This window comes from Propithecus coquereli, unplaced genomic scaffold, assembly GCF_000956105.1.
Source record: "Propithecus coquereli isolate 6110/MARCELLA unplaced genomic scaffold, Pcoq_1.0 Scaffold396, whole genome shotgun sequence".
NCBI classification, from domain to species: Eukaryota; Metazoa; Chordata; class Mammalia; order Primates; family Indriidae; genus Propithecus; species Propithecus coquereli.
In genome coordinates this window covers 765,891-791,289 of record NW_012149685.1, presented here as the reverse complement: position 1 = coordinate 791,289, position 25,399 = coordinate 765,891, and the positions used below count along the sequence as shown (strand labels likewise).

The 25,399-nt window shown below is 34.0% G+C and overlaps 1 protein-coding gene across 1 annotated transcript in view; it reads left to right on the top strand.

Moving 5' to 3' along the window:
• Positions 1 to 25,399, top strand: part of LRRC7 (leucine rich repeat containing 7) — a 571,016-nt gene that overhangs the window by 269,206 nt on the left and 276,411 nt on the right. Inside the window, exon 5 of the mRNA XM_012652676.1 lies at positions 13,347 to 13,425. Within this exon, the coding sequence (XP_012508130.1) occupies positions 13,347 to 13,425 (79 nt within the window). The remainder of the gene's footprint in view (positions 1 to 13,346; positions 13,426 to 25,399) is intronic.

The window sequence follows — 25,399 nt, the reverse complement described above, 5'->3', positions numbered from 1 at the left end:
CTTGCCAATTATTCCACCCCTTCTCCCAAATGCATGCAAAACACTGAAGACAAATAATATCCTCTACTTGCAGCATGTAAGAGGGACTATTTCTCTCTCAAATACATTAGGGAAAGGAGATATTAGTAACAAGTTAAATGATAAAAATCTTTAAACATTTGATCCTATTAAGAGAGAAATAGAGACTCTGGTAGTGTATATATTATAAATTCTTAGGAGAGTCTATTTTGGGATGCCTTGTGTGGGTTGGGAAGAAAATGTTACCATGTATTTGTTCCCCATAAGCAATAAACGTGCTCTTTGGTGTTTGGAAAGTCATTAGACCATTTATTTAGAGTAGAGCTTATTGTTTTGCCCTATTAAATGCCTCACTTGCAACACCGTTAATATGTTGTTTATCTGAAATGTGATCACTAGCACTACCGTCACTTTAAGACTACCTTTCCCTTCTACAGAATCTACTTCTGCCCAGAATTATGGTTTTAAAATAAACTGAGGATTGACTCCCTCTGTTTCCTAATGGACATCATGGCAACAAAACTCAGATCTCTTTCTCCTGCCACCCTTTCAGCCTGATGCCAGGACTTTTAACTCTTTCTAACCTTTTATCAGGAAATAAAATCAACAAATAATGCCTATGTGCGTTGCCAGCACTTACTCTGTGGGAGATAGAGTTTACAGTCTGATTAAGTACTAAACACAAGGAGGAAAGGAACTGCCAGTACTCCCTCACCCTTCTGAAATCTGTGTGGGTCTCCTGTCACCTAGACCTGCGGTCACCAACCCCCAGCTGGGGCCAGTACCCATCCATGGCCTGTTAGGAAAACAGGGCCGCGAATCAGCACCTGAGCTCTGCCTCCCCTCCCTGCCTCCCTGCCCAGTCCCCTCTCTTCCATGGAAAAATTGTCTTCCATGAAACCGGTCCCTGGAGCCAAAAAGTTGGGGACCGATGACCTAGACAGATCAATTTTCCTAGAGTTGCAGCAGAGCCTTTTCTGAACTAAGTGAATAACCTGTCTTCTATGTCTCAGCAAATCCCAAAAAAATTTGTAAGACAATGAAGTTGAACCGGTAATGAAGCATTACGAGCCCTCTATTTACCATGCCATGCTCCCTTTCAGCTTCAGTATAAACTCCTTCAAACCAAGACAGAACCTTACATTGTTTCTAAATCCACAGTAGTCCCTATCATGTGCAGGCATAGTAAATGCTGAATAAAGTGGTTGATTGAAAATGAAAGAAAAATTCATTAGTCCAAAATGAATCAAAATTATTAAACAGTCCATTTCACATAATAATGATTCAATGTTTGTTGTTGAAGCAACCAGAGAGGGAGAGAGGGGGAATGAGGTGTCACTTAAATTAACTCATTTAGATTAAGTCAAATTCATTCCTCTGTAAACTCATTGTTAGTCAAGGTCATAACCACTTCTCAAAATACGTCCCTGAGGTTGAATCAGTTGTATGACTGTCTCTAATTATCGATTACTTTACCAGCATTTGGCTTTTCGTTTTATAATGCCAGTAAAATAGGCAGAATCTTGCAGGAGACCTTGTAACTCTTCTTGCTGACATTCCTACTGAGTTCCTGGGTCCCTATACTTGAGTACTTAGAGGTAAAGTAAACCATTCTAGTCTGCTTGCTCTTCTTGTTCGTGTTTTTTTTTTTCTCTCTCATTCTCTTCATTAGATCTGACCTGTACAGGTTCTGATCTGACCTGTATGGGTTCTCCTAAATTTACTACCCTGATAGCTGTATGCTTTTTTCTTTCTAGTATGTAATAGATTGCCTCTCTGGAATCTCTAATCACTACTTCCTGCCCAACAAGCTATTGCCTCATTTGCCAAATATCCTTGGGATATGTGGATGCATACACAAACTAATTTTCAAAATAAAATTAAAGTTCATCCTTTTATATATCAAAATTTTAATTTTGTTTTAATCATTCTGGGTGGACATTATACCAAAAAGGTTTCATATTGCATTATCTTCTTAAAATGAGTGTAATAAATGCAATTTAACTTATCCCTGTTGACTTGAGTTTATCATGGTTTATGATATTGAACTATTTTTTTTAGTGTGTGTAGCTCTTTGCCTCTACACAAAATAAGAATAGTAACCATGAAGAGTTCTGGTGTCGACTTGGTAGTTTTTCCTGTCATCCTCTCCATAGTGAGACCATCAGTTATAATTTCTTCATGCTGACACCCTGACAATTTCGAGTAGGCCTCACTTCTTATTTGCTCTTTCTAATAGCTATTGATTGAATACTAAGAGGACAAATATTCTGAACTAAGCTTCCAGTGCTTCTTGTCAGTATATCAGATTCATTCAGAAATGAAGGACTTGGCCGGGCGTGGTGGCTCACGCCTATAATCCTAGCACTCTGGGAGGCCGAGGTGGGTGGATCACTCAAGGTCAGGAGTTCGAGACCAGCCTGAGCAAGAGCGAGACCCCGTCTCTACTAAAAAATAGAAAGAAATGATCTGGACAACTAAAAATATATATATAGAAAAAATTAGCCGGGCATGGTGGCTCATGCCTGTAGTCCCAGCTACTCGGGAGGCTGAGGCAGAAGGATCGCTTGAGCCCAAGAGTTTGAGGTTGCTGTGAGCTAGGCTGACGCCACGGCACTCACTCTAGCCTGGGCAACAGAGTGAGACTCTGTCTTAAAAAAAAAAAAAGAAATGAAAGACTTTATTATATGATGATTACACTCAAAGTTCCAAAAAGTTAATACCGTCTGAAATTTGACCAAAGGTAATTATAGAACAAGTGCAGTTTACAATGCCCCTTTAAGGATGCTACATGTTCAGTGTTGAGTATGCATTAAATTTAGAGTTCCAGAAAACTGGGGTTGTTTGCGTTTGACCTATAGAGTAAGTATGCAACAAATGCAATATATAGTGCTCTGTTATAAATGCTACATTGCCAATCTTGTATAGCTAAAACTTATATCCCAAAGTAGTTTAAATCCTAGATTTGATGGAGGCAGTTTAACATAAGTGAAATATGGCAGTATTTGGAATAAGCTTGGCTGGTTTCAAATCCTGGCTAGCCTCTAAGCTTCAGTTTCCTCATTAATTAAATGGGAATAATAAATTATTATTAAGAGGATGAAATAAAGTGCTCGTAACATTTTCTTAATAACCTTGATTTTTTTCCTGTTCCATAAGTCTAATCCAATGTATTAGATATACAAATAAGCTGCTTGCCTTCTCAATATTGAAAAATACAATTACAAAAATTGATATCATAATTAAAATATCAGATGAAAATATTAAAATCATATAAATGTGTTTTCCTTTTTTATTTTATACAAGATATAACATTAGAGTTTTTGTCTTTTATCAGCATATGACACATATCATAGAGTAAAACATTTGGGCTGATGATATTTGTGAAATTCAGAAAACATAAGCATTCAGTATGCACTATGCATAACTATTACATGTGTATTGATTTATACAAAAATTTATAAGTAAGAGATTTTTCAGCATTTGAGAGAACACTAAATTCTTGAAAATTTGGTATTTGTATGGAAAGAGATAGTTACCTTTTTTATCTTGAAACAGGTAGTTAGAATCCGTAGCTTCTGGAATAAAATCCAGTGTTTCTTTTCATGTTTGTAAAGTGTTTTAGGTTGTTGCTTCAAGCTATCAATGCTAAAATATAATTAGATGCAATTTAACAAGCATTTGCTGAATTTCCATTGTTTTCTTAGCTTTAACCTAGGTACTGGCAGAAATAGCAAGAAATTGACGTACTCTGAGAGGCTCCGTCTCAGTCTGTTCAGGCTGCTGTAACGAAATACTACAAATGGGTGGCTTATAAACAACAAACATTTATTCTTCACAGTTCTGAGGCAGGGAATCCCAGGATCAAGGCAGTGGCAGAGTCTGATTTGGATGAGGGCTTGTTCCTCATAGACAGAACCTCAGGTAGTATAAGGCCCTTAGTGCCCTCATAAAAAAGGCTCCAGAGAGCTGCCATGTCCCTGCTAGCTGTGTCCTCACATGGTGGAAGGAGCAAGACAGCTCTCTGAGGACTCTTCTATAAGGGCATTAATCCCATTTTTGAGAGCTCTGCCCCTGTGGCCTAATCATCTCCAAAATGCCCCCACTTCCTTCCTAGTACCATCACCTTGGGCACTAGGATTTCAACATATTAATTTGGGGAGGACACAAGCATTCAGACCATAGCAGGCACATTCTGGCCTCCTTGCAACCAGTCCGTATTTCTTGTCCAAAAGTTGTTTTATACAAAAGGATGGTTTGGGGGAATTCTTTTTCTTTATAGTTTAGTGGGAATCCTGGAATGTCCCAGTGAAAGAGATTTTTAAACATTTTTGGCAGTGTCCCTGTTTTAGTGTTGGCATTTGGCTTTGTTTAATTGGAAGGTAGTACTTAATTTTCATTCTTATTTAACTTCCATTTTCTTTTTAATTTAAAAATACCTTATTTTTTTCAAGATTACAATATAGCATTATTAACTACAGTCTCTATGGTGTATGTTAGATCTCCACAACTTATTTATCTTATAACTGAGCTTATTTCCTTTGACCAACATCTCTCCCTTTCCCTCCACCCCTAGAGCCTGGTAACCACCATTCTACTCTCTGTTTCTATGAGTTTGACTATTTTGGATTCTCCATATAAGTGATCTGATACAGTATTTGTCTTTCTGTGTCTGGTTTATTTCACATAGCATAATGTCATCCTGGTCAAGCTATATTGTTGCAAATAGGAGGATTTCCTTCTTTTCTAAGGTCATAAATATTTATATATGTACATACGCACATGTATATGTATATATTATGTTTATATTATATGCATATAAGCTTTGCATATATTATGTTTTGCTGTGTGAAACCTTTTTAATTTGATATAATCCCACTTGTTTGCTTTTTGCCTTACATTTGTTGCCTATGCGCTTGGTTTCATATTCAAAAAATCATTACCAAGTTCAATGTCAAGGAGCTTTACTCCTATGTTTTCTTCTAGGAGTTTTACAGTTTCAGGTCTTACATTTAAGTCTTTGATCCATTTTGAGTTGATTTTTATGTATGGCCTAAGATAAAAGGTCCAAATTCATTCTTCTACAGGTAGATATTCAGTTTTTCCAGCGCCATTGTTGAAAAGACTGTCTTTTCTCCATTGTATACTTTTGACACGTTTATCAAAAATTAGTTTATTAGTGTATGTGTAGGTTTATTTCTGGACTCTATTTTGTTCCATTGGTCTGTATGTCTGTTTTTGTGCCAGTATTACACAGTTTTGATTACTATAGCCTTATAATATAGTTTGAAATCAAGAAGTGTGAGGCCTCTAGCTTGTTCTTATTGTTCAAAATTAGCTATTCAGAGTCTTTTGTGATTCCATAAAAATTTTATGATTTTTTATATTTCATTGAAAAATGTCATTGAGCTTTCGATGGGGATTACATTGAATCTGTGAATTATTTGGGCAGTATGAACATTTAACAATATTAATTCTCCACTCCATAAATACATATCTTTCCACTTATTTATGTCTTCAATTTGTTTCATAAAATTTTGAAGTTTTCAGTGTACAGATCTTTCACCTTGGTTAAATTTATTCTTAAGTATTGAATTCTTTTTGATGTTATTGAAAGCGGGTTGTTTATTTCCTTCTCAGTTTGTTGTTAGTGTATAGAAATAAAACTGATTTTAAAATGTTAATTTTATATCCTGAACTTTAGTGAATTTGCTTATTAATTCTAATAGTTTTTGATGGATTCTTTACGGTTTTCTCTATAAAAGATCATGTCATCTGCAAGCAAGGACAATTTACTTCTCTCTCTAATTTGAATGGCTTTTGTTTTTTTTTTTTTTTTTTGCTTAATTTCTTTGGCTAAGACTTTAGTACTATGTTGAATAAGAGTGGTAGAAGTGGTCATTCTTGTCTTGTTCCTGATCCTAGGAGGAAAGCTTTCAGCTTTTGACTATTGAGTATGATATTCGTGTGGGCTTGTCATATATATCCTTTGTTGTATTAAAGTACATTTTTTTCTATACTTAATGTGATGGGAGTTTTTATTATTAAAGGATGTTAGATTTTGTTAAACTTTTTCCTGCATCTATTGAAATGATCATATGATTTTTATCCTTTATTCTCTTAATGTGGTGTATCACATTCATTGATTTGCAGATGTTGAACCATCTTCGCATCCCAGAGATAGATCCTATTTAACCATGTGCTGTTGAATTTGGTTTGCTAGTAGTTTGTTGAAGTTCTTGCATCTATGATCATCAGGAATATTAGCATGTGATTTTTCTTTTCTTGCAGTGTTTTTGTCTGGTTTTGTATCAGGTAATGCTGGCCTTACTGTCTCTTGCAGGCCCGTGTTGTTGTGTCTTGATTTTTTTATCCATTCAGCTACTCTGTGTCTTCTGATTGGAAAATAAAGTCCATTTACATTTAAAGTAATTATTGATAGGTAAGGACTTACTATTGCTATTATTAAATTTTTTTCTGACTGTTTTGTAATTCCTTTATTTCTCTTTCTCTCTTACTGTTTTCCTTGTGATTTGATGATTTTTTATAGTGGTATGATTTGATTCCTGTCTTTTTTATATTTTGTGTATCTATTATAGGTCTTTACTTTGTGGTTATCATGTAGCTTACATTTAAAAAATCTTATAATTATAACATTTTATTTTTAGCTAATAGTAACTTAACTTTGATTGCTTACAAAAACTCTATGCCTTTACCGACACACATATATTTTAACCTTTTGATGTCATAATTTACATCTTTTTATATTGTGTATCCATTAACAAATTATTGTAGCTTTATTTATTTTTAATAACCTTTGTCTTTTAACCTTTATGCTAGAGTTAAAATTGATTTACACATCACCATTACAGTATTAAAGTATTCTGAGGTTAGCTATATATGCTTATCTTTACCAGTGAGTTTTAAACTTTTATGTGTTTTCATGTTACTAATCAGCATCCTCTCATTTAAGCTTAAAGAATTCCCTTTTAGCATTTCTTGTAAAAAAGGTCTAATTGTGATAAACTTCCTCAGCTTTTGTCTGTCTGGGAAAATGACATTTGCCTGGTAAAGTACTCGTGGTTGGTAATTTATATTTTTTTCAACGCATTGAAAATATCCCACTCTCTCCTGTTTTGTAAGATTTCTACTAAGAAATCTACTGGTAATCTAAGTGAGCTTCCTTTGATTGTGGTGTCTCTTTTCTCATGCTGCTTTAAAAATTCTATGTCTTTCATTTTTGACAACTGAATTATAATGTTTTGGTTTGAGTTTAACCTGTTTTGAGATCCTTAAGCCTCAGGTACCTGGATGTCCAAATCTATTCTAAGATTTGGGAAGTTTTCAGCTATTATGTTTTTAAATAATTTTTCTGCACTTTTTCTCTCTGTCTTCTTATTCTAAGATTTCCATAATCTTTATCTCATTTATCTTGATGGTGTCCCATAAATCCCATTCCTTTTCATTATGTCTTCTTTCTCCTTTGACTGAATAATTTTAAGTGACCTGTCTCCAAGTTTATATAGATTCTTCCTTCTGCTTGATCAAATCTGCCTTTGAAGCTCTATATTGCGTTTTCCATTTCATTTACTATTTCTTCAACTCCAGAATTTCTGGGTGTTTTAAAAAACAATTTCTATCTCAACTTCTTGTTTTATTCATATATTGTTTTCCTGATTTCATTGAGTTGTCTATCTCTACCATTTTGTAGCTTTCTAAAAACAAAAAAAAAACTAAAAAGCTTCCTTAAAACAATTATTTTGAATTCTTTGTCAGGCAATTAATAGATATCGATTTCTTTGGGGTTGGTTACCAGAAAATTATTATTCTTTTGGTGGTGTCATGTTTCCTTGGTTTTTTTTTTTGTTTGTATTCCTTGAAGTCTTGTGTTATTGTCTTTGCATCTGAAGAAGTTGTCACCTCTTTCAGTCTTTACCAGTCAGTCAGTTGAAGGATTCTAAGGCTTTCTCAGACATTTTCTATGGATGTGCCCACTCCATGCATCTTGTTTCCTCTTGGGCAGAATTTAAGATTGTTTGGCCTCTCTCAATCCCACAAAGCCAGGGTGGGTGCTGAGTATTTCTCTTATTTCCCTTAGGCAATGCCCAGAAATGCTTAAGTTTATGTGCCCTCTCCCAATCTCACAGAGTCAAGATGGCTAGCTGTGCATGCTGGCCAAACATCTTCAAATGCTTGCACTGGCTATCTGGCAGGCACATGAAAGGAGCTAGCCTTAGTTACAGAAGAAAGGATGGGGAAAGTAATGTTTTAGGGACACCTGTGGGCCAATTGAGGCAGTCTTCAGGTGAGGCATACCAAGAAGCTCATGAGTGAACCTTCTGATGGAGAATAGTAGGCTATACAATTCTTTGTTCAGTTTTGAGCTCTGGTTGCTGAGAGTCTCCACCTCTCGTCCCTGCTTCCAGTCTCTCCCACCCACACAACCATGCTATTCCCCTCAGTATTCTGGGTGGAGCAAGAAAGGGGTGGGCCTCTAGAGCAATGTTCCACACAGCTGGGAAAGCCAGGTACTCACTCACTACACTTTTTCTCCTGTGGGGGAATCATAGACTGAAGAGGTATCTTTTAACATTGTGCTGTACCACCTTAGGGGAGGGTTGACATGGGTAAAGTGAAATTAGTCTTCTTACCCTCTTCAATGCATCTATTCTTATATGTTTTGCTTCAGTGGTATACTGGAATTTCTCTGCCAGATGCCCAGACTCCCACAAAGATACTCTAATCTGTAGACAGTTGTCAAAATCAGTACACTGTGAGATGATAGTATAAAACTCCTATTCTGCCATCTTGCTGATGTCACTCTGAAAATATCTTTATTCCACCGTCATCTTTATAGTTGGGTGGATAATAGTTTGGTGGTGTACAAGATTTTAGTTGGAAATTATTTTGCTTCAGAATTTGTATATATTTCTTTATAATGTTCTCATTCCAAATATTTTTGAGACGTTAAATATCATCTAGATCTTGGTACTTTGTACAAATCTGTATATTCTCCCTTCTCTTTATTCCAGTACTCATTGAACTGGTGAGTTTTCTAATCTGTACTATTTTGTTGTTCATTCTTTGAAATTACTGAAATATTCCTTAATTGTTTCTTTAGAATTTTCTATTCTTTGTTTTCTCAGTTCACTCTTCTTAGGGCTTTTATTATTTAGACACTAAAATGTCTGAACTATTCTAATTTTATCATTTCTGGGTTTTTTGGTTGAATTTTACTACATATTCTAGAAGATTTCCTCAGATTTTTCTTTTTATTCTCCCATACAGTTTTTCTTCCAATAACTCTTTTAAGTTAGAATATAAACTTGAGAAAAATAATATGAAGTCGCCTTCACTTCATTTTTGATGTCTGTCCCCTTAGCACAATGTCTGGTACTTTTGAGTCCTCAACAGCATATATGCACACATTATAAACACACATGATATATTATATTATTATATAATTATATATGTAAAGTATATTTTGTATATCAATTACATCTCATCTTCAAGAGAATTTATCTCAGCTACTGTATTGATTAGATATTGGCATAGTCTTTCAGCACACTAATTCTTACCTCTCTCCTGTGTTTTCAGAAACAGATAAATTTTACAAATTTGTACCTAAAGTGAGCTCATTTTGATGTGATTTTGGTTCTTTTGTTGACTAACATCCTCTGCTTCTTTTTTTATTTCTAATAATTATAGATGACATTATTATAGTACTTTGTGCCAATTGCTTTGTCTGTATCATCTCTTTCAATCCTCGCTACAACTCTGTGATGAAACCATTTATATAACCATCATTTTTCAGAGCAGGAAACTAAGATATTAAGAGTTTAAATGACTTGTCTAGGGTTACCCAGCCAGTAAGTAATAAATCTGGGATTCTACCTTAAGTCAACAGACTCTGCTTTGAATTATTTTAAATTTAAACTGTAAACAACATAATATACATTTTAGACAAATAATGTAGTACCATTTTCATCACAGTAGGCAATTCTGTTTTTAGCAGAAGATAAATAGGTATAGTCTCTTCATTATAATAATATTTTAATTTACTTCTGCTTCATATTTTGATTTACACATAACAGAATATCATCTTAAGACAGGAACCTATGGAGATAAGGCATCAGGCACAACAGCATGTAATGAGCTCAGATTGGAAACTGAACAGAAAAAGCTTAAGAAAGAATAGAAGAAGTCTATACTCCTATTGGTTACAGATATCCAAAGTAAATATGAATTCTAAGGGGAAATATTGAAGATGGTTCACAGGTTAGCTTATTGACTGGATTGCCATCTTTTTAACATCTACTTAATGAGGGTAGCTCTAGGTCTTATGACCTTCCAAAAAAGAAATGAGTCTTTCTGACTAAATTCATAAATAATGGAGCTCCCAAACTTATTTGATTTCTTATTTAGAAGTTAAAATAATTCAGCAATCATTTTAAGATAGTATAATTTCTTTTTTCCCATTGTTTTAGTACTTATTCATGGGTTACAAGTACAACTTTACTACATCGATATATTGTATTTTGTTGAAGTAAAGGGCTTCAGTGCATACATCACTGAAGCAACACACATTGTACCCACCAAGCAACCTCCTATCATTGAAGCCCCTATCCCCACCTCTCCCAGTCTCCATTGTCCTTCATTCTACACTTTGCTTTTATGTGTACACATTATTTAGCTCCAACTTAGAAGTGAGAACATGCACTGTTTTTCTGTGTTTGAGTTGTTTTGCTTAAGATAATGGCCTCCAGTTCCATCCATGCTGCTGCAAAAGTACATGATTTCATTCATTTTTATAGCTGAATAGTATTCCTTTTTGTATAAATACATTTTCTTTATCCAATCCTCCACTGATGGACATTTAGGTTGATTGCATACATCTGCTATTATAATTAGTGCTATGATAAACATGAGTACAGGTATCTTTTTTATATATTGATTTCTTTCCTTTGCATAGATATCCTGAAGTGGGATTGCTGAATTTTATGGTAGTTCTATTTTTAGTTTTTTGAGAAATCTCCATACTGTTTTCCATAGAGGTTACACTAATTTACCATTCCCCCCAACAGTGTATAAGAGTTTCTCCACATCCTTTTTTCTGAACCCTCATCAACATCTGTTATTTTTTGTCTTTTTAATAGTAGCCATTCTGATTGGTGCAAGATATGTCATTATGGTTTTAATTTGCATTTCTCTGATGATTAGTGATGTTGGGTATTTTTTAATATGCTTTTTCGCCATTTGTATGTCTTCTTTTGAAAGATGTCTATTCATGTCCTTATCCCATTTTTTAATAGGGCTAATTGTGGGGTTTTTGTTGAGTTGTTTGAGTTCCTTTTAAATTCTAGATATTAGTTCCCCATTGGATGTGCAGTGTACAAATATTTTCTCCCATTCTGCATGCTGTCTGTTGGCTCTGTTGATTATGTCTTCGGCTGTGCAAAAGCTTTGTATTTTAATTAAGTCCCATTCTTTTATTTTCATTTTTGTTGCCTGTGCTTTTGAGTAATTCATTCTTTGCCTAGACCAATGTCCGAATAGTTTTCTCTGTTTTTTTTTCCCCTAGTATTTTTATAGTTTTGAGTCTTACACTAAAGGCTTTAATTTATCTTCAGTTGATTTTTGTATATGGTGAGAGATAGGGGTCCAGTTTCATTCTTGTGCATATGGCAATCCAATTTTCCCAGTACCATTTATTGAAAAAGGTGTCCTTTCCCTAGTGTATGTTCTTGTCAACTTTGTCAAAGATCAGTTGGCTATAAGTATGTGGCTTTATTTCTAGGTTCTTTATTCTGTTCCATTGATCTAAGGACATAATTTCTAATGCAATTTCACATGGAGAGAAATGGGTTGAGAAACAGCCCATACTCTTCTTTGTACCTTTATTTTTCATTGGATAATAAATGACCTGTCTTGGATTTAACTGCCTTTTTGCTGTTTCTTTTTCTTTTCTTTTCTTTTCTTTTTTTTTGAAACAGAGTCACACTCTGTTGCCCACGCTGGAGTGCATAGCTCAGTACAACCTCACACTCCTGGGCTCAAGCAATCCTCTCACCTAAGCCTCCCAAGTAGCTGGGACTATAGGTTCATGCCACCACTCTGGCTAATTGTTTTGTTTTATAGAGACAGAGTCTCACTATGTTGCCCAGGCTGATCTTGAATTCCTGGCCTCAAGCAATGCTCCCACCTCAGCCTCCCAAAGTGCTGGATTATAGGCATAAGCCACTGAGCCTGGCTGGAAGGTAGAATCTTTTGTTTTTTGAGCATCCATCATCAAAAAGTTCAACTACGTCCTGCCACAGAAATGTTCCTTATTCTTCTGTAAGATAGGAAGTACTGGACTATACTAGTTTTTTATGGAAATTTTTATATCCTTAATAATAATTTCAAAAATTGAGAGCAAGTGTACTACAGACATATCATGCAGTAACAGCTTCAGTCTTCCTTTCTAACTTTTGCAGAGCCTACTATATTGCATTATTTGTATCAATTGATTGAAATTTATCCCACATCTTTTATTCTTCTGACCCTCACATTTATAGATTAAGTTTGTGGCTTCCTTATTTTCACTTTCATAGAAATATCTGTGTTTTTCTGTCACAAAGCCAATAGCGCAGCTGTGACAGCAGATGAGCAATTCTCCAAGGCAATAAGCCAGAGACTACTTCAGAGACTCCAGGGAGGACACAAGGAAGAGATGCTCATCTCTTCACACTTTCAGGCAGATGCAGAGCTACACTCTGTGCAGCCAACAAGAAAGAATTCCATAAAATTTGTTAGAGACACATATTTGTTTGGGAATATTTATTGTTTTGTGATGTGTCCTTAGGTATTTTTTCACGTGTATGTGTTCAGTGTTCCCAATCTTATAAAATGATTCTGGAAGTAAAGAATTTATCTTCTATTTTCTTTATATCTGCTGATTCTCCCCTCTTTCAGTAGTGACACTATAACTAAATAGCTTAAGCTATTTTAATTAATTAATAAATAATTTAATTTATGTTAATTCTTTAGGTTAGTAAATGTCAAAGTTCTATCTTAGGCTAAATATACAATTGTCCTCAATTTTATATCTAATTTCCAACTATTACTATCATAAAATATTAACATTCAACTTTTATTAGAAAAAATGTATATATTACATGACATTAATATATTATTAAGTTATTGTTCCTACTTAAATTATTATCCTAAATGGTGTTTACACTATGTTTTGACTCATAATTTTAATAATTATTCTTAATATTAGAACTGTAGTTTAAAGAATGTTTGCTGGACCCTTTTCATGTACTTTCATTTTTTTCACATTTTAGGTGTGCAAGAATTTCCAGAAAACATAAAGTGCTGTAAGTGTTTAACAATTATTGAAGCCAGTGTCAATCCCATTTCTAAGTGAGTATGGGTGATTCAATTTTATTTATATGTATGTTTCCATTGGAAAATAATGTACCAAGATAGATGAAATTCAAAAATAATTGACCTTTAAATATAGCATTGATGTAGCATTTAATAGAATGATAGGAATGAAATAATTAACATCAGAATAGTTTGATAAAACACGATTAAAAGTATTGCTGAGAGACCCCGTCTCTACTAAAAATAGAAAGAAATTAATCGGACAACTAAAAATATATAGAAAAAATCAGCCGGGCATGGTGGTGCATGCCTGTATTCCCAGCTGCTCGGGAGGCTGAGGCAGGAGGATCGCTTGAGCCCAGGAGTTTGAGGTTGCTATGAGCTAGGATGACGCCTCGGCACTCTAGCCCAGGCAACACAGTGAGACCCTGTCTCAAAAAAAAAAAAAAAAAGTATTGCTGAGTGGCAGTGAAGTCCCAACTGGCACAAGATAACATTACTTCAAAGCAAACTATGGGGCCAGGCGCGGTGGCTCACGCCTGTAATCCTAGCACTCTGGGAGGCGGAGGTGGGTGGATCGTTTGAGGTCAGGAGTTCGAGACCAGCCTGAGCAAGAGCGAGACCCCGTCTCTACTAAAAAATAGAAAGAAATGATCTAGACAACTAAAAATATATATATGTAAAAAAATTAGCTGGGCATGGTGGCGCATGCCTGTAGTCCCAGCTACTCGGGAGGCTGAGGCAGAAGATTGCTTGAGCCCAGGAGTCTGAGGTTGCTGTGAGCTAGGCTGATGCCACGGCACTCACTCTAGCCTGGGCAACAGAGCGAGACTCTGTCTCAAAAAAAAAGCAAACTATGTAATCATTTTCTTCTCAGACATTCTCAGTAATTCTTAGGCAACATTCCATGGATGAGAGTTGAAACTAAGAAAAGAGTTGTTAGTTATGGCCATGGTGGGAATATAGCATCAAGAACCTAATAGAACTTCAAGAGAGTGTTAGAGTTTAAGTTTTTGATGAGTACATGAAAATAACTGACTGTGTAGTTCAAAGGAATTAAGTGTGACCAGAAATAGGAAATACGTGTGTACCAGAGACTGCACCAAAAGCAAAGCGATAGTCCTATGAAGATAGCACAATGGAAGACATGGATGGTAAAGATGCTGTGATTAGAAAAACGGTATATGTGGTTCAAGATCTGCTAGTAAGAAATGCCATGGGAAAATGAGACCCATCATGTGATCATGTTGGTGAATTTTGGGTATTGTGTAATGATGGAGGTCTATGGAATCAAGTAGGTCAAGAAACCATGAAGTAAATGGATTGGATAAGTCATGAACCTGAATGCTAATGTCACTAACAATTGAAATGGGAATAAAATTTAGAATGGCTATTGACAGTTATAGTATTTTGAAGAAGTATAAACAAATCAGTGGTATTCAGAGGCAGACAATGAGTTTCAGAGTAAGACTTCAATTTTAATTACACAAGGCTGACAGTAGGATTTGAGAAAATATTTCCATCTTTTGTCCACATGAAGTTGGGGAGGCTGGGAGAAACTGAAGCCCATTGGAAAGGCATTCAATGAATGGATTGTTTCAGAGAAGATATGAAGAAATTTTTCAAAGAGAAGTTGATGGGAAATTTTATACCAATAGAGTTGAGGAGAGGGAGTAGTGAGTGAGGTGATTCTCTATGGATCGTGGGAAGAGGATCTAGTTGAGACCAGGCATGGAATGTAAAAGAATGAAATAGAAGTTTAGATGGAGATCTTTATGTTAAATGGTTTGTGAAATAATTTAAGGCTTTTAGTAGAAAATGTGGGACATCAAGCAATAAAGTGTGTTTGAAAGTTATAATTTTTCTACCTCAAAAGTAGAATATAGAGGGAAAAATAAGCAAAACAAAACAAAGCCCTGAAAAGCTTTTCCAAAACTCTTGGACCAAAATGCAATTTTTTCAACATCTCAATGAAATAGATGTTACTAATCTCTCACACCAGAACTACAACCATGTCCTTGACTTGAGTCATAACAATCCACAATAGATGATGAATTGTTTTATTCCTTATTTTTTAATTCTAATAGCTCATCCTATTTAGGAATAATGGTAAAAATGGGAATGGAAGCCAGATAATGAATTATATATTTAAGAAGTTTAAAGTCTATAGCTATATCAGATATATCTCTGAATTCTTTTCATATGTGTAACTTTTTAAAAGATAAATAAATGTGACCTATTTTATAAAAAATGTATAATACTATAAATATTAGACAATTTGGAAATTTATAAAAAATTACTCTATAGAAAAGTCAATTTAAATAGTACATTAATTTTCAAAGTCAGGTTTTTTAAAATATAGTTTATATGCGGCAAAATTCATGCTTTTAGGTGTTCAATGAATTTTGAAAAAAGTATGCAGTCCTGTAACCACTACCATAATCAAGATGTAGACCATTTGCATCACCCCAAAAAGTTCCCTCAGCCCAATTATCCAATGATCTGATTATTACCCCCATAGTTTTGTTTTTCCAAAATGACATAAATTATATCATACTTTTGTGTCTGACTCCTTTTACTTAATTTGATTTTTAGATTTATTCGTGTTGTTTCAATAATCAGTACTTCATTGCCCTTTATTGCTAGGTAGTATTATTCCATTGTAACAGTATAACAAATATAACATGATTTGTGTATCTATAAGTTGTTACACATTTAGAATGTTTTCAGTTTGGGGCTGTTATGAATAAAACTGGTACAAATTATGCACAGGTGTATATGTGAGCATATATGTTCATTTCTATTAGGTAAACACCTAGGAGTAGCTTTCCAAGTAGTATGGTATGTATATGTTTAACCTTACAAGAAACTTCCAAACTGCTTTCCAAGACAGCTATTGAATTGTGTGCTTCCACCAGTAATGTATTAGAGTTTCAGCTGTTCCCCATCTTTGTCAGAATTTGGTTCTATCAGGTTTTTATTTTTTCTATTTTAGCTAGTATAGTAGATATGTTATTTCATTATGACTTTAATTTACATTTCTAATGTCTAGTTAGCATATTTCCATGTACTTATTTACAATCTGTTTTGCTGCTTTGGTAAAGATTCAAACATTTTGTCCATATTCATTGGCTTGCCTTTTAATTATTGAATTGTAACAATTTATATATTCTGGATACAAGTCTTCTAGAAAATATTTATTTACAAATAGATAAGCCTATTCTACAGCTTATCTCTTCATTTTCTAAATAGTGCCTTTCAAATAGAAGTTTTTAATTTTAATGAAGTCTTATTTAATAAGGTTTTATGGTTTGTGCTCTTGTTTCCTATCTAATAGATCTTTGCTAAATCCGTAGTCATAATGATTTTCTCCTATGATTTTCTCTGAAACTTTTATAGTTTATGTTTTACACTTAGGTCTATCATCAATTTAAAGTTGATTTTTGTATATTGGCAAAGTGTAGGGGTCATGGCTCATTTCTTTGGCACATGTCTATCTAATTGTTCCAGTACGTTTTGTTGAAACAATTATCTATTTTTCATAGAATTACATGGGTACCTTTGTTGTAGATCAATTGATCAGATATGTTTGGGTCCTTTTCTGGATTTTCAATTTTGTTAGATTAATTTATATGCTCATTCTTACACCAATTCCATACTGTCATATTACTGTAGTTTTATAGTAAGTCATGAAATTATGAAATGTGAGTCCTTCAACTTTGTTCTTCTCTATCAAAATTGTCTGGGCTAGTCTATGCCCTTTGATCTTCTACATAAATTTTGTAACCAGCTTGCTAATTTCCACAAGAATATTAAAGCCTTCTGGAATTTTTGTAGGGATTGCATTGAATCTGTAAATCAATTTGGGCAGAAATGACATCTCAAAAATATTGAGTATTCTTATCCCTAAACATAGTATAGTTTCATACTGATTTAGGTCTTTTAAAATTTCTTTTATCAATGCTTTATGGATTCTGACATACACATTTTACATGTTTTATTTGTTTTATTCCTAAGTAGTTCGTGTTTTTTGTGCTGTTGCAAATGATTTTTTATTATTCCAATTGTTTAATACTAGTGTATATAAATACAATTGATTTTTATATAATTACCTTAGATCCTGCAATCTTACTAAACTTACTTATTAGTTCTACAAGATTCTTTTTATGGATTTTGGGGAGATTTTCTATGTGAACTATCATATCCCTGGCGAATAAGACAGTTTTAGTTTATCATTTTTAATCTATATGCTATTTATTGACTTATTTATTTTTCTTGCTTTATTGTTCTGGATCTAGTTGAGACAAGGCATGGAATGTAAAAGAATGAAATAGAAGTTTATATACTGAAGAGAAGAGGTGAAAGCAGATACCATTGTCTTATTCCCAGTCTTAGGGAAAAGGCATTTAGACTTTCACCATCGTGTGATTGTAACTTGTTTTTTTTTCTTTTTTTTCAGATATGCCCTTTATTAGGTTAAGAAAGTTTCCAGTACCCTGCCACTCACTTCATTTTAAGTCCTCAGTAGCAGGAGGACTTAAAATGGTCTGCAAAGTTTAGATTTCTACTAATGGTCTTTTCAAGGAAATGTAGGCTTTACCTATCATGTTTTTTTAACATTCTCCTGTCTGTGACCACTGCCTGCTTCCAAAGCCACTTCACATGTTTAGGAATTTATTACAATAAAACCTCAATTCCAAGTATCAAAATCTATATTAGTTTTCTAATGCTATGTAACAAATACCACAAGCTTGGCAACTTGAAACGACACATATTTATTATTTCTCAGCATCTTTGGGTCAGGAATTTGGACATGGCTTATCTGGGTTCCCTGCTTCAAAGTTCTCACCAAGCTACAATCAAGATGTGAGTCAAACTGTATTCTCATCTGGAGACTCACCTGGTGAAGAATCCCTTTTCACTCTCACTCAGGTTGTTTGCAGAGTTCATTTCCTTGTTGTTATAAAGCTGAGAGTCCCAGCTTTTTTTTTTTTCTTTTTTCATATATTTTTTCAGGATGTTATGGGGGTACAAACATTTTGGTTACATGTAATGCGTTTGCCCCACCCAAGCCAGGGCTACAAGCGTGTGCCTCCCTCATACAGTGTGTTCTGCTTCCATTAGTTGGGGGTTTACTCCCCTGTACCCCCACCTTACCCCCCAACCTGCCTGGCACCCAATGAGTATTACTACCGTGAGAGTCCCAGCTTTTTGCTGGCTGTCAGCGGGAGGCTACACATGGGACCTAAAGGCTGTGTGCAGTTCCCTGCCATGCAATCCTCTCCAAAGGCAGTTTACAATATAGCAGCTCACTTCTCCAGGGCCAGCAGCTGAGAGTCAGTCTCTCAGCAAGATGGGAGTTAAATAATGTAGTATAGTTATGGGAGTGACTCCCATCATATTTGCCACATTCTATTGATTAGTAGCAAGTCACAGGTCCTAACAACACTCAAAGGAAGAAGATTATATTAAGACATGAACATCAGGAGGTGAGGAACACAAGGGCCACCTTAAATGTGTCTGCCATACTTTTGATATCTCGTTTACTGAGATTATTTATTATCAATGGATGTTGAATTTGGTTAAAGTTGGGGTTTTTTTTATAACATCTATTAACATGTTCTTATGATTTTTCTTCTTTAGATTGATCATATGATAACTTACACATTGATTTTTGAATGCCATTCCAACTTTGCTTTCCAGGGATAAACACTACTCGGTTATGAAGTATTACTCTTTTTTTATATATTGATAGCTCTGATTTGCTGTAATTCATTAAGCATTTTCCCTTCTATATTGATGAGGCATATTAGTCTGGAGTTTCTTCTCTTGTAATTTCTTTGTCTGACTTTGCTATCAAGGTAAAACTGGCTTCATAGAATGAGTTGGGAAATGTTCTATTTTCTTTAAGAGTTTGTGTACGATTAATATTATTCTCCTTAAATACTGTAGAGTATGTAAGTGCAGCCATCTAGGCCTGGAGTTTTCATGATGAGAAAGTTTTAATTACAAATTTAATTTTCTTAATACCTATATGGCTATTCAAACTATTGTATTTATTTATTTATTTATTCTTGAGTTATCTTTAGTGGTTTGTGTTTTTCAGGAATTTGTACACTTCATGTAAGTTTTCAAATTTATTGGCATATCATTTGCAAAGAATTTCTTTATTGGTCCTTTAATATCTATAAGTTCTCTAGTAATGCCCTCTCTTTCTTTCCTATTGTTGGAAATTTGTGTCTTTTTTTCTTTTTTTGCCTGATTAACTAGAGATTTTTTATTTTATTTATCTTTTCAAAAAACCAAATTTGAGTTCCACTGATTTTTTCTGTATTTATTTTATGTTATTTTCTTTGTCCTAAGAAATATGTAAACTATTAGGTCATGAAAACGCTGTAATATAAAATTATAGTTGTGACTGTTAGCATTTTAGTTTTACTTTTAGATGTGAACTTTATAGTATAGCCTGAATGCCTTAACTAAATGATTGATGAAAATTATCACAATAAAATTAAAAATGACTACTCAATGAGAAAACCAAGAGCTAACATTTATAGAGAACCTACCATGTCTCAGGCTTTTAAATATATTATTTGATTTTAATTTTCATAGCAACTTTATTATATACATAACAATTTAATATTATTACCTTTCTACAGATAGAAATGTATGAAGTCAGTATGTAAATTCCTGAGTTCCTTTACTATATTTTACCATATCTGAAGAAGCATTTTTATTTGGTATAAATTAAAAGATACATTTTGAAAAATTTGCAACATTCTCAATGCTCGACAATGAGGAAATTACTAGTAAATTACAGTACATCTACTGGGTAGATAGGAAAGTTATATGTAGGATGACCATATGTCTCTGTTTGCCCAAATCATCTCTGTTTACTCTTCTTGATGCAGCGCATTTAATAATAGCTCCCTTTTAACTCTCACAAGTGTCCTAGTTTGAATTATAAATTATGTAGTTACTCTGTTTAAACAGCAAAATTTGAAAGATAATTATAAATTAAAGGGAGTAATAATGATACAATTTTGCAGTGATGTTAAAACAATTAATAGGAGATTTGAAAGAAATACATGAAATTGTAATCATGATTGTTAAGTAGGTGGAATTGTGAATACTTTTCTCTTTATTTTCCAAATGTTCTCTAATATTGTTATATTAATTTGATAATTTTAAGCTATATAAACAAAAAATTTTAGATGTAAAATACCTTTCCAGTTAGAGTAGAAGCTTTTACATTGGCTTCTTAATCACAACATATACAATTTGTAATTTTTTATGGCTTAACTGTTCTATTAGAAATGAGATGTCTGTAATATGATTTTACTTAACTTCTAAAATAAATGCAATGAGAAAAGTGTTGAAACAAGGGTGTCTATAGCCAATCTTAATTTGCCTATTCAAATAATAAAAATTCACAATTAGAAAAGTACTTAAAATTGTACTTTAGATAATATTTTTTGAAAGGTCCGAATAAAAACAATACTATGAAAAGGTAGTATAATTTCTCCTGTTTACTGATTCTTACTATGGGACAAGAAATTATTTAATCATTGGGGCAAATCTGAGCAGTGATACTAGTATTATTATTTTATAAATAAAGATATAAACTCTTACAACGCTAAGTAATTTGCAGAGGTCACCTAGATGATAATTGGAATAACTGTGATTCAAACCAAGGTCTTCTAACATCAATACCCATGAGCTCAAACTCTATGGATGTCTGGGTTTATTGCTATCGTTTCTTTGTTGTAGTTTTTCTTAATTTAATTTTTTGATACATAATATATGTACATTTTTGAGGTATTTGTGATAATTTGATATATTCTTACAATTAAATCAGGGTAATTTGGATTCCATCACTTTAAATATTTATCTTTTACTTATACTAGCAACATTGAAATTATTCTCTTCTATCTATTTTTGAAATGTGCAATTGATTAATGTTAACTATAGTCACCCTACTGATCTGTAGAATATCAGGTCTTATTTTTTCTAACTGTGCATTTGTACATATCACTTCTAATTTAAGAAATTAATACAAGGAAAGTATTTACTTAATAGATAGTTATTTACCAATTTATAAAACATATATTCTTTCAATTTTTAAATAAATTGTCAAATGTGAAAAGCCACCACATAATTTTAGGATAGTAAAATCATTTCGTCATTGGGAACTCCTTACTTAGTGTAACATATTGGCTATGATTGACTAGTTCGAAGAAAAATAAAGAAAACCTATGGTTATCATCTTCATCAAGTGTATCTAGCTTTCTAGGGAATATCTTCTTCCCCACAGTTCCCTATACATTCCTCTGGAAGTGGTGAAATGGACAAGTAGAGTCCCTGACTCTATTAAAAGCTGCAAAATGTACCATAAAATTAAGAATAAAGTTATTTTTAGCAGACTTATTGACTATATATGTATTTTTCAAATAATCTAATCCAATTTTTATTACCTGTTGTTTTCAAAATATAATACTAGATAGTTTAAGAGATTTTAAAAATTCATTATCCTCAAATAATTTATAATTTATCTTATGAATAGAAAATGTCCAATACTGGTATAATAGAAAGCATAATTGGTATAAGCATTCTACTAAATCTATGAACAGAATCCTATATGGAAAATGAAGAAGACATTAATTTTGAAACTAAGTGCAGAGTAGCCATTCAATAAATTCATGTTGAAGTGAATTGAAATAAAAAATATAGATGCTGGCTGGGCACAGTGACTCAGTCTTGGAATCCCAGCATTTTGAGAAGCTGAGGTAGGAGGATCATTTGAGGGTAGGGGTTGGAAATCAGCTTGGGCAACACAGCAAGACTCCATCTATACAATAAAATGAAAAAATTATCCAGATAATCCTAGGTACTCAGGAGGCTCAGGCAGAAGGATTCCTTGAGCCCAGGAGTTCAAGGCTGCAGTGAGCTATGATTGTGCCACTCACTCCAGTGTGGGTGACAGAGAGAGATCATCTCTCTCTCTGTCTGTCTCTCTCTCTCTCCCCATAAATATATATATTTTCTACATTTTTAAGAAGAAATGTCCAACATAAAATGTCAGTACGTCTTTGTTTACAACCAGGCTAAAACCTATCTTACTTTGTTTGCTTGTTTTTCATATAATCTGTTCTTAGTAGTCCAATTTTGCAATTGGAATCTACAAAATGTGGTCAATTCTTAAATCCTAGAACAAGTGTTCTACGAAATAAGCCAGATTTTTCTAAGGCATAAGCATTGCCAGAAAAGCAACTAAATACATTTTTGATCAAAGAAATAATACAATACCATTTATCACATACATATGAGGAATAGTGGACTGAGGGAAGCTGAATCATTCAAATCATCCCTATAACTAGAAAATTAGTATTTTGAAAGCCTTTTTACTTATTAGTAGTGATGTTTTTAAAATAAATTATTAGATTAGTGGTTTTAACATTCTTCTACTCCTAGATGTATCATATTGATCTTCTTTTTTGAAAAGTCATAAATAATGCCTTTTTTGAATGACTATAGGAACCAACAAGACATCAAAGTAAGATGATAGTTAAATTTCAATTGAAATCTATTTAACATCTGTGCCATTATCATTAAACTGTCATACTATCAAGATGTGAGCTCTAATGCATTACAAGAAAGGAAAACACAGAGAAAATTAATGATCCACCATAGATCTTTTTGTAATCCTGTAAGATCAAGTTCAAGCCTTTGAGTTGAGCACTCAAGGCTTCTAAATCCTGCCTCCCTACTAATATTCTCAACTCTTAACTCCTGATATTCTCATACATAAAGTATTTGCTCTAGAAACATCTTCTCTTTGTCACCCTTCTCAGGTGTCTTCTTACCTCTTCATTATAAATACTCTGATTCTTTCCCTGCCTCCTTTCTTTCTTTTCTGCTTTCATGAATCCTCTCTCTCTTAAGAGCAAACATGAAAACATCTTCTATGAAGCCATATCCAAAAAACTCAACCCCCAAATACAAACAAACAATATATTTGCAGCAAAAATAACCAATATCATATTAGTGTATAGTAAGTCTGTACACTAATCTGATATTAATATCATTGATAGGTTCTTGGAAACTGTGACTTTAAGCAAAATGATGTACAGCATGTCCTCAAATAATGTCATTTCCTTCAACACTGGTTTGTTACAATGTTGATGACAAAAGAAAGATTGGTATTTTTATTCTCATTTTGCTTAAAGTCACAGTTTCTAAGAACCTATTGATGATATTGAGTGAGGATTTTCTCCTGAGAATGTGTAAGAGAATTGCTATAAATCAATACAAAAGCATTAATTGTGGTTAGTTTGGATTCCTCAGAAGCAGATGTTTAGAAAAGAACATAAACAGTATATTTAGGAGGTGACCCCAGGGAATACTTGTTGAAGGTGTATTATCAAGCTGTTTATTAGTATGGGCCACTGGACCTTAATCCTTCTGGGGAACTCTGGGAAACAGTGTTAGACACCTTAATTCAGAGACAATGGAAGAGGGAACTGAGGTATTTATATTCCTAATAGTCATTAGTCAAGGACTATTCCTGCGTGACATTAATTCCCTGGAGTTGTGGCCCACCATGTGCATGAACAGAGTAGGCTCCAGCCTCTGTAGAAAGCCTTCAAACAGGGAACAAGAGGTTGGCAAACAGGGATCAAGAGGTTGGCAATCAGGAATTGTCCCAGTGTGCACTAAAATAATAAAAGCAGGGAGATATGGGTGTGACACCAACAGAAAAATGGGCAAAATAAGTAAACATATATTTCACAGAAGAGGAAACACAAATTGCTGATAAACTTATGTTCATAACTAATCAAGGAAATGATACTTTTTACTATTTTACATTTACCAAACTGGCAAAAGTAAGAAAAGCTAACAAAACCAAGGGTTAAGAAGGACATGGAAGAAAGTTCTTATTCATTGATGGTTTCATTATAAATGAGTGAAACTACTTTGAATGAAATTTTGCTGTATCTATTAAACCTAGACTTGCCTTTTCTATGATCCAGTGATGTCACTTCTAGGGATACAACTTAAGTAATGTCTTGTAAGAGTACACCATTATTTATGTTCAAAAATATTCACAGAAGAAGTGTTTGCAATAGCAAAACAAAAAACTAGAAACAGCTATAATGTTCAGTGGAAAGAAAATGGTAAATAAATTGTATATTCATACAAAGGAATACTATGCTATGAAGGCCAATCAGTCACATCAAAATGGATGAATTTAAAAGATCTAATGCTCATCAGTTCTTGCTGCACTGTTTGTTGGAGTTTGGGTTTTCAGGCTCTTTCTGAGCTACAGAGTTCTTTCCAGGTTTCCCTGTTGTTCTGCTGGGACCCAAAGATCCAGGAGGAGCTTACAGCTGTGACTAGACTGCGATGGACCCGTCAGAAATGCTTGACCCAACCTTGATCCCAGAGTCTTCACAAATGCACACTGAAGAAAATTCTCAAGGCAATTCAGAGTCTCCTCATAACTTCGCTGAAACTTTAATAAAGAACCTTAGTAAATTGACTATCACCCCTGGCACCAATTTCCCTTCCCCTCTACCAGAAGATTTACCCCGACGACAGGCTAGAAGAGAAAGCATCTCCCAGGATATGAGAGACGGCGTTAGCATGCCTTACAGGAGAAGGGGAGTGAGGACACTGTTATCTGTGCGGAAAGAAAGGCTGGCAAGACTGCGATATCTTTTACTCAACAGATTTTCTCCGCTTGGAAGACAGCTAGCAGACACTGGATTTAAAGGAACTCAGAGTGAATCGAGAAGTGAACCATTCAGATGTGAGTGCAGTTTCTGCGTACATCACAGATGGGATCCTTCTGAAAATGCTAGAATAGGGAATTATGACTCCAAGCCAATTTCACCATAAACCTTATGCTTTTGTTTTTTGCTGATAATTTTACATAGCAAGTTGAGAAAGCTACTCTTTGTTAGGATAGACTGTATAGCAGTAATTTTGATAACCTGTGATGAGTTCTGTG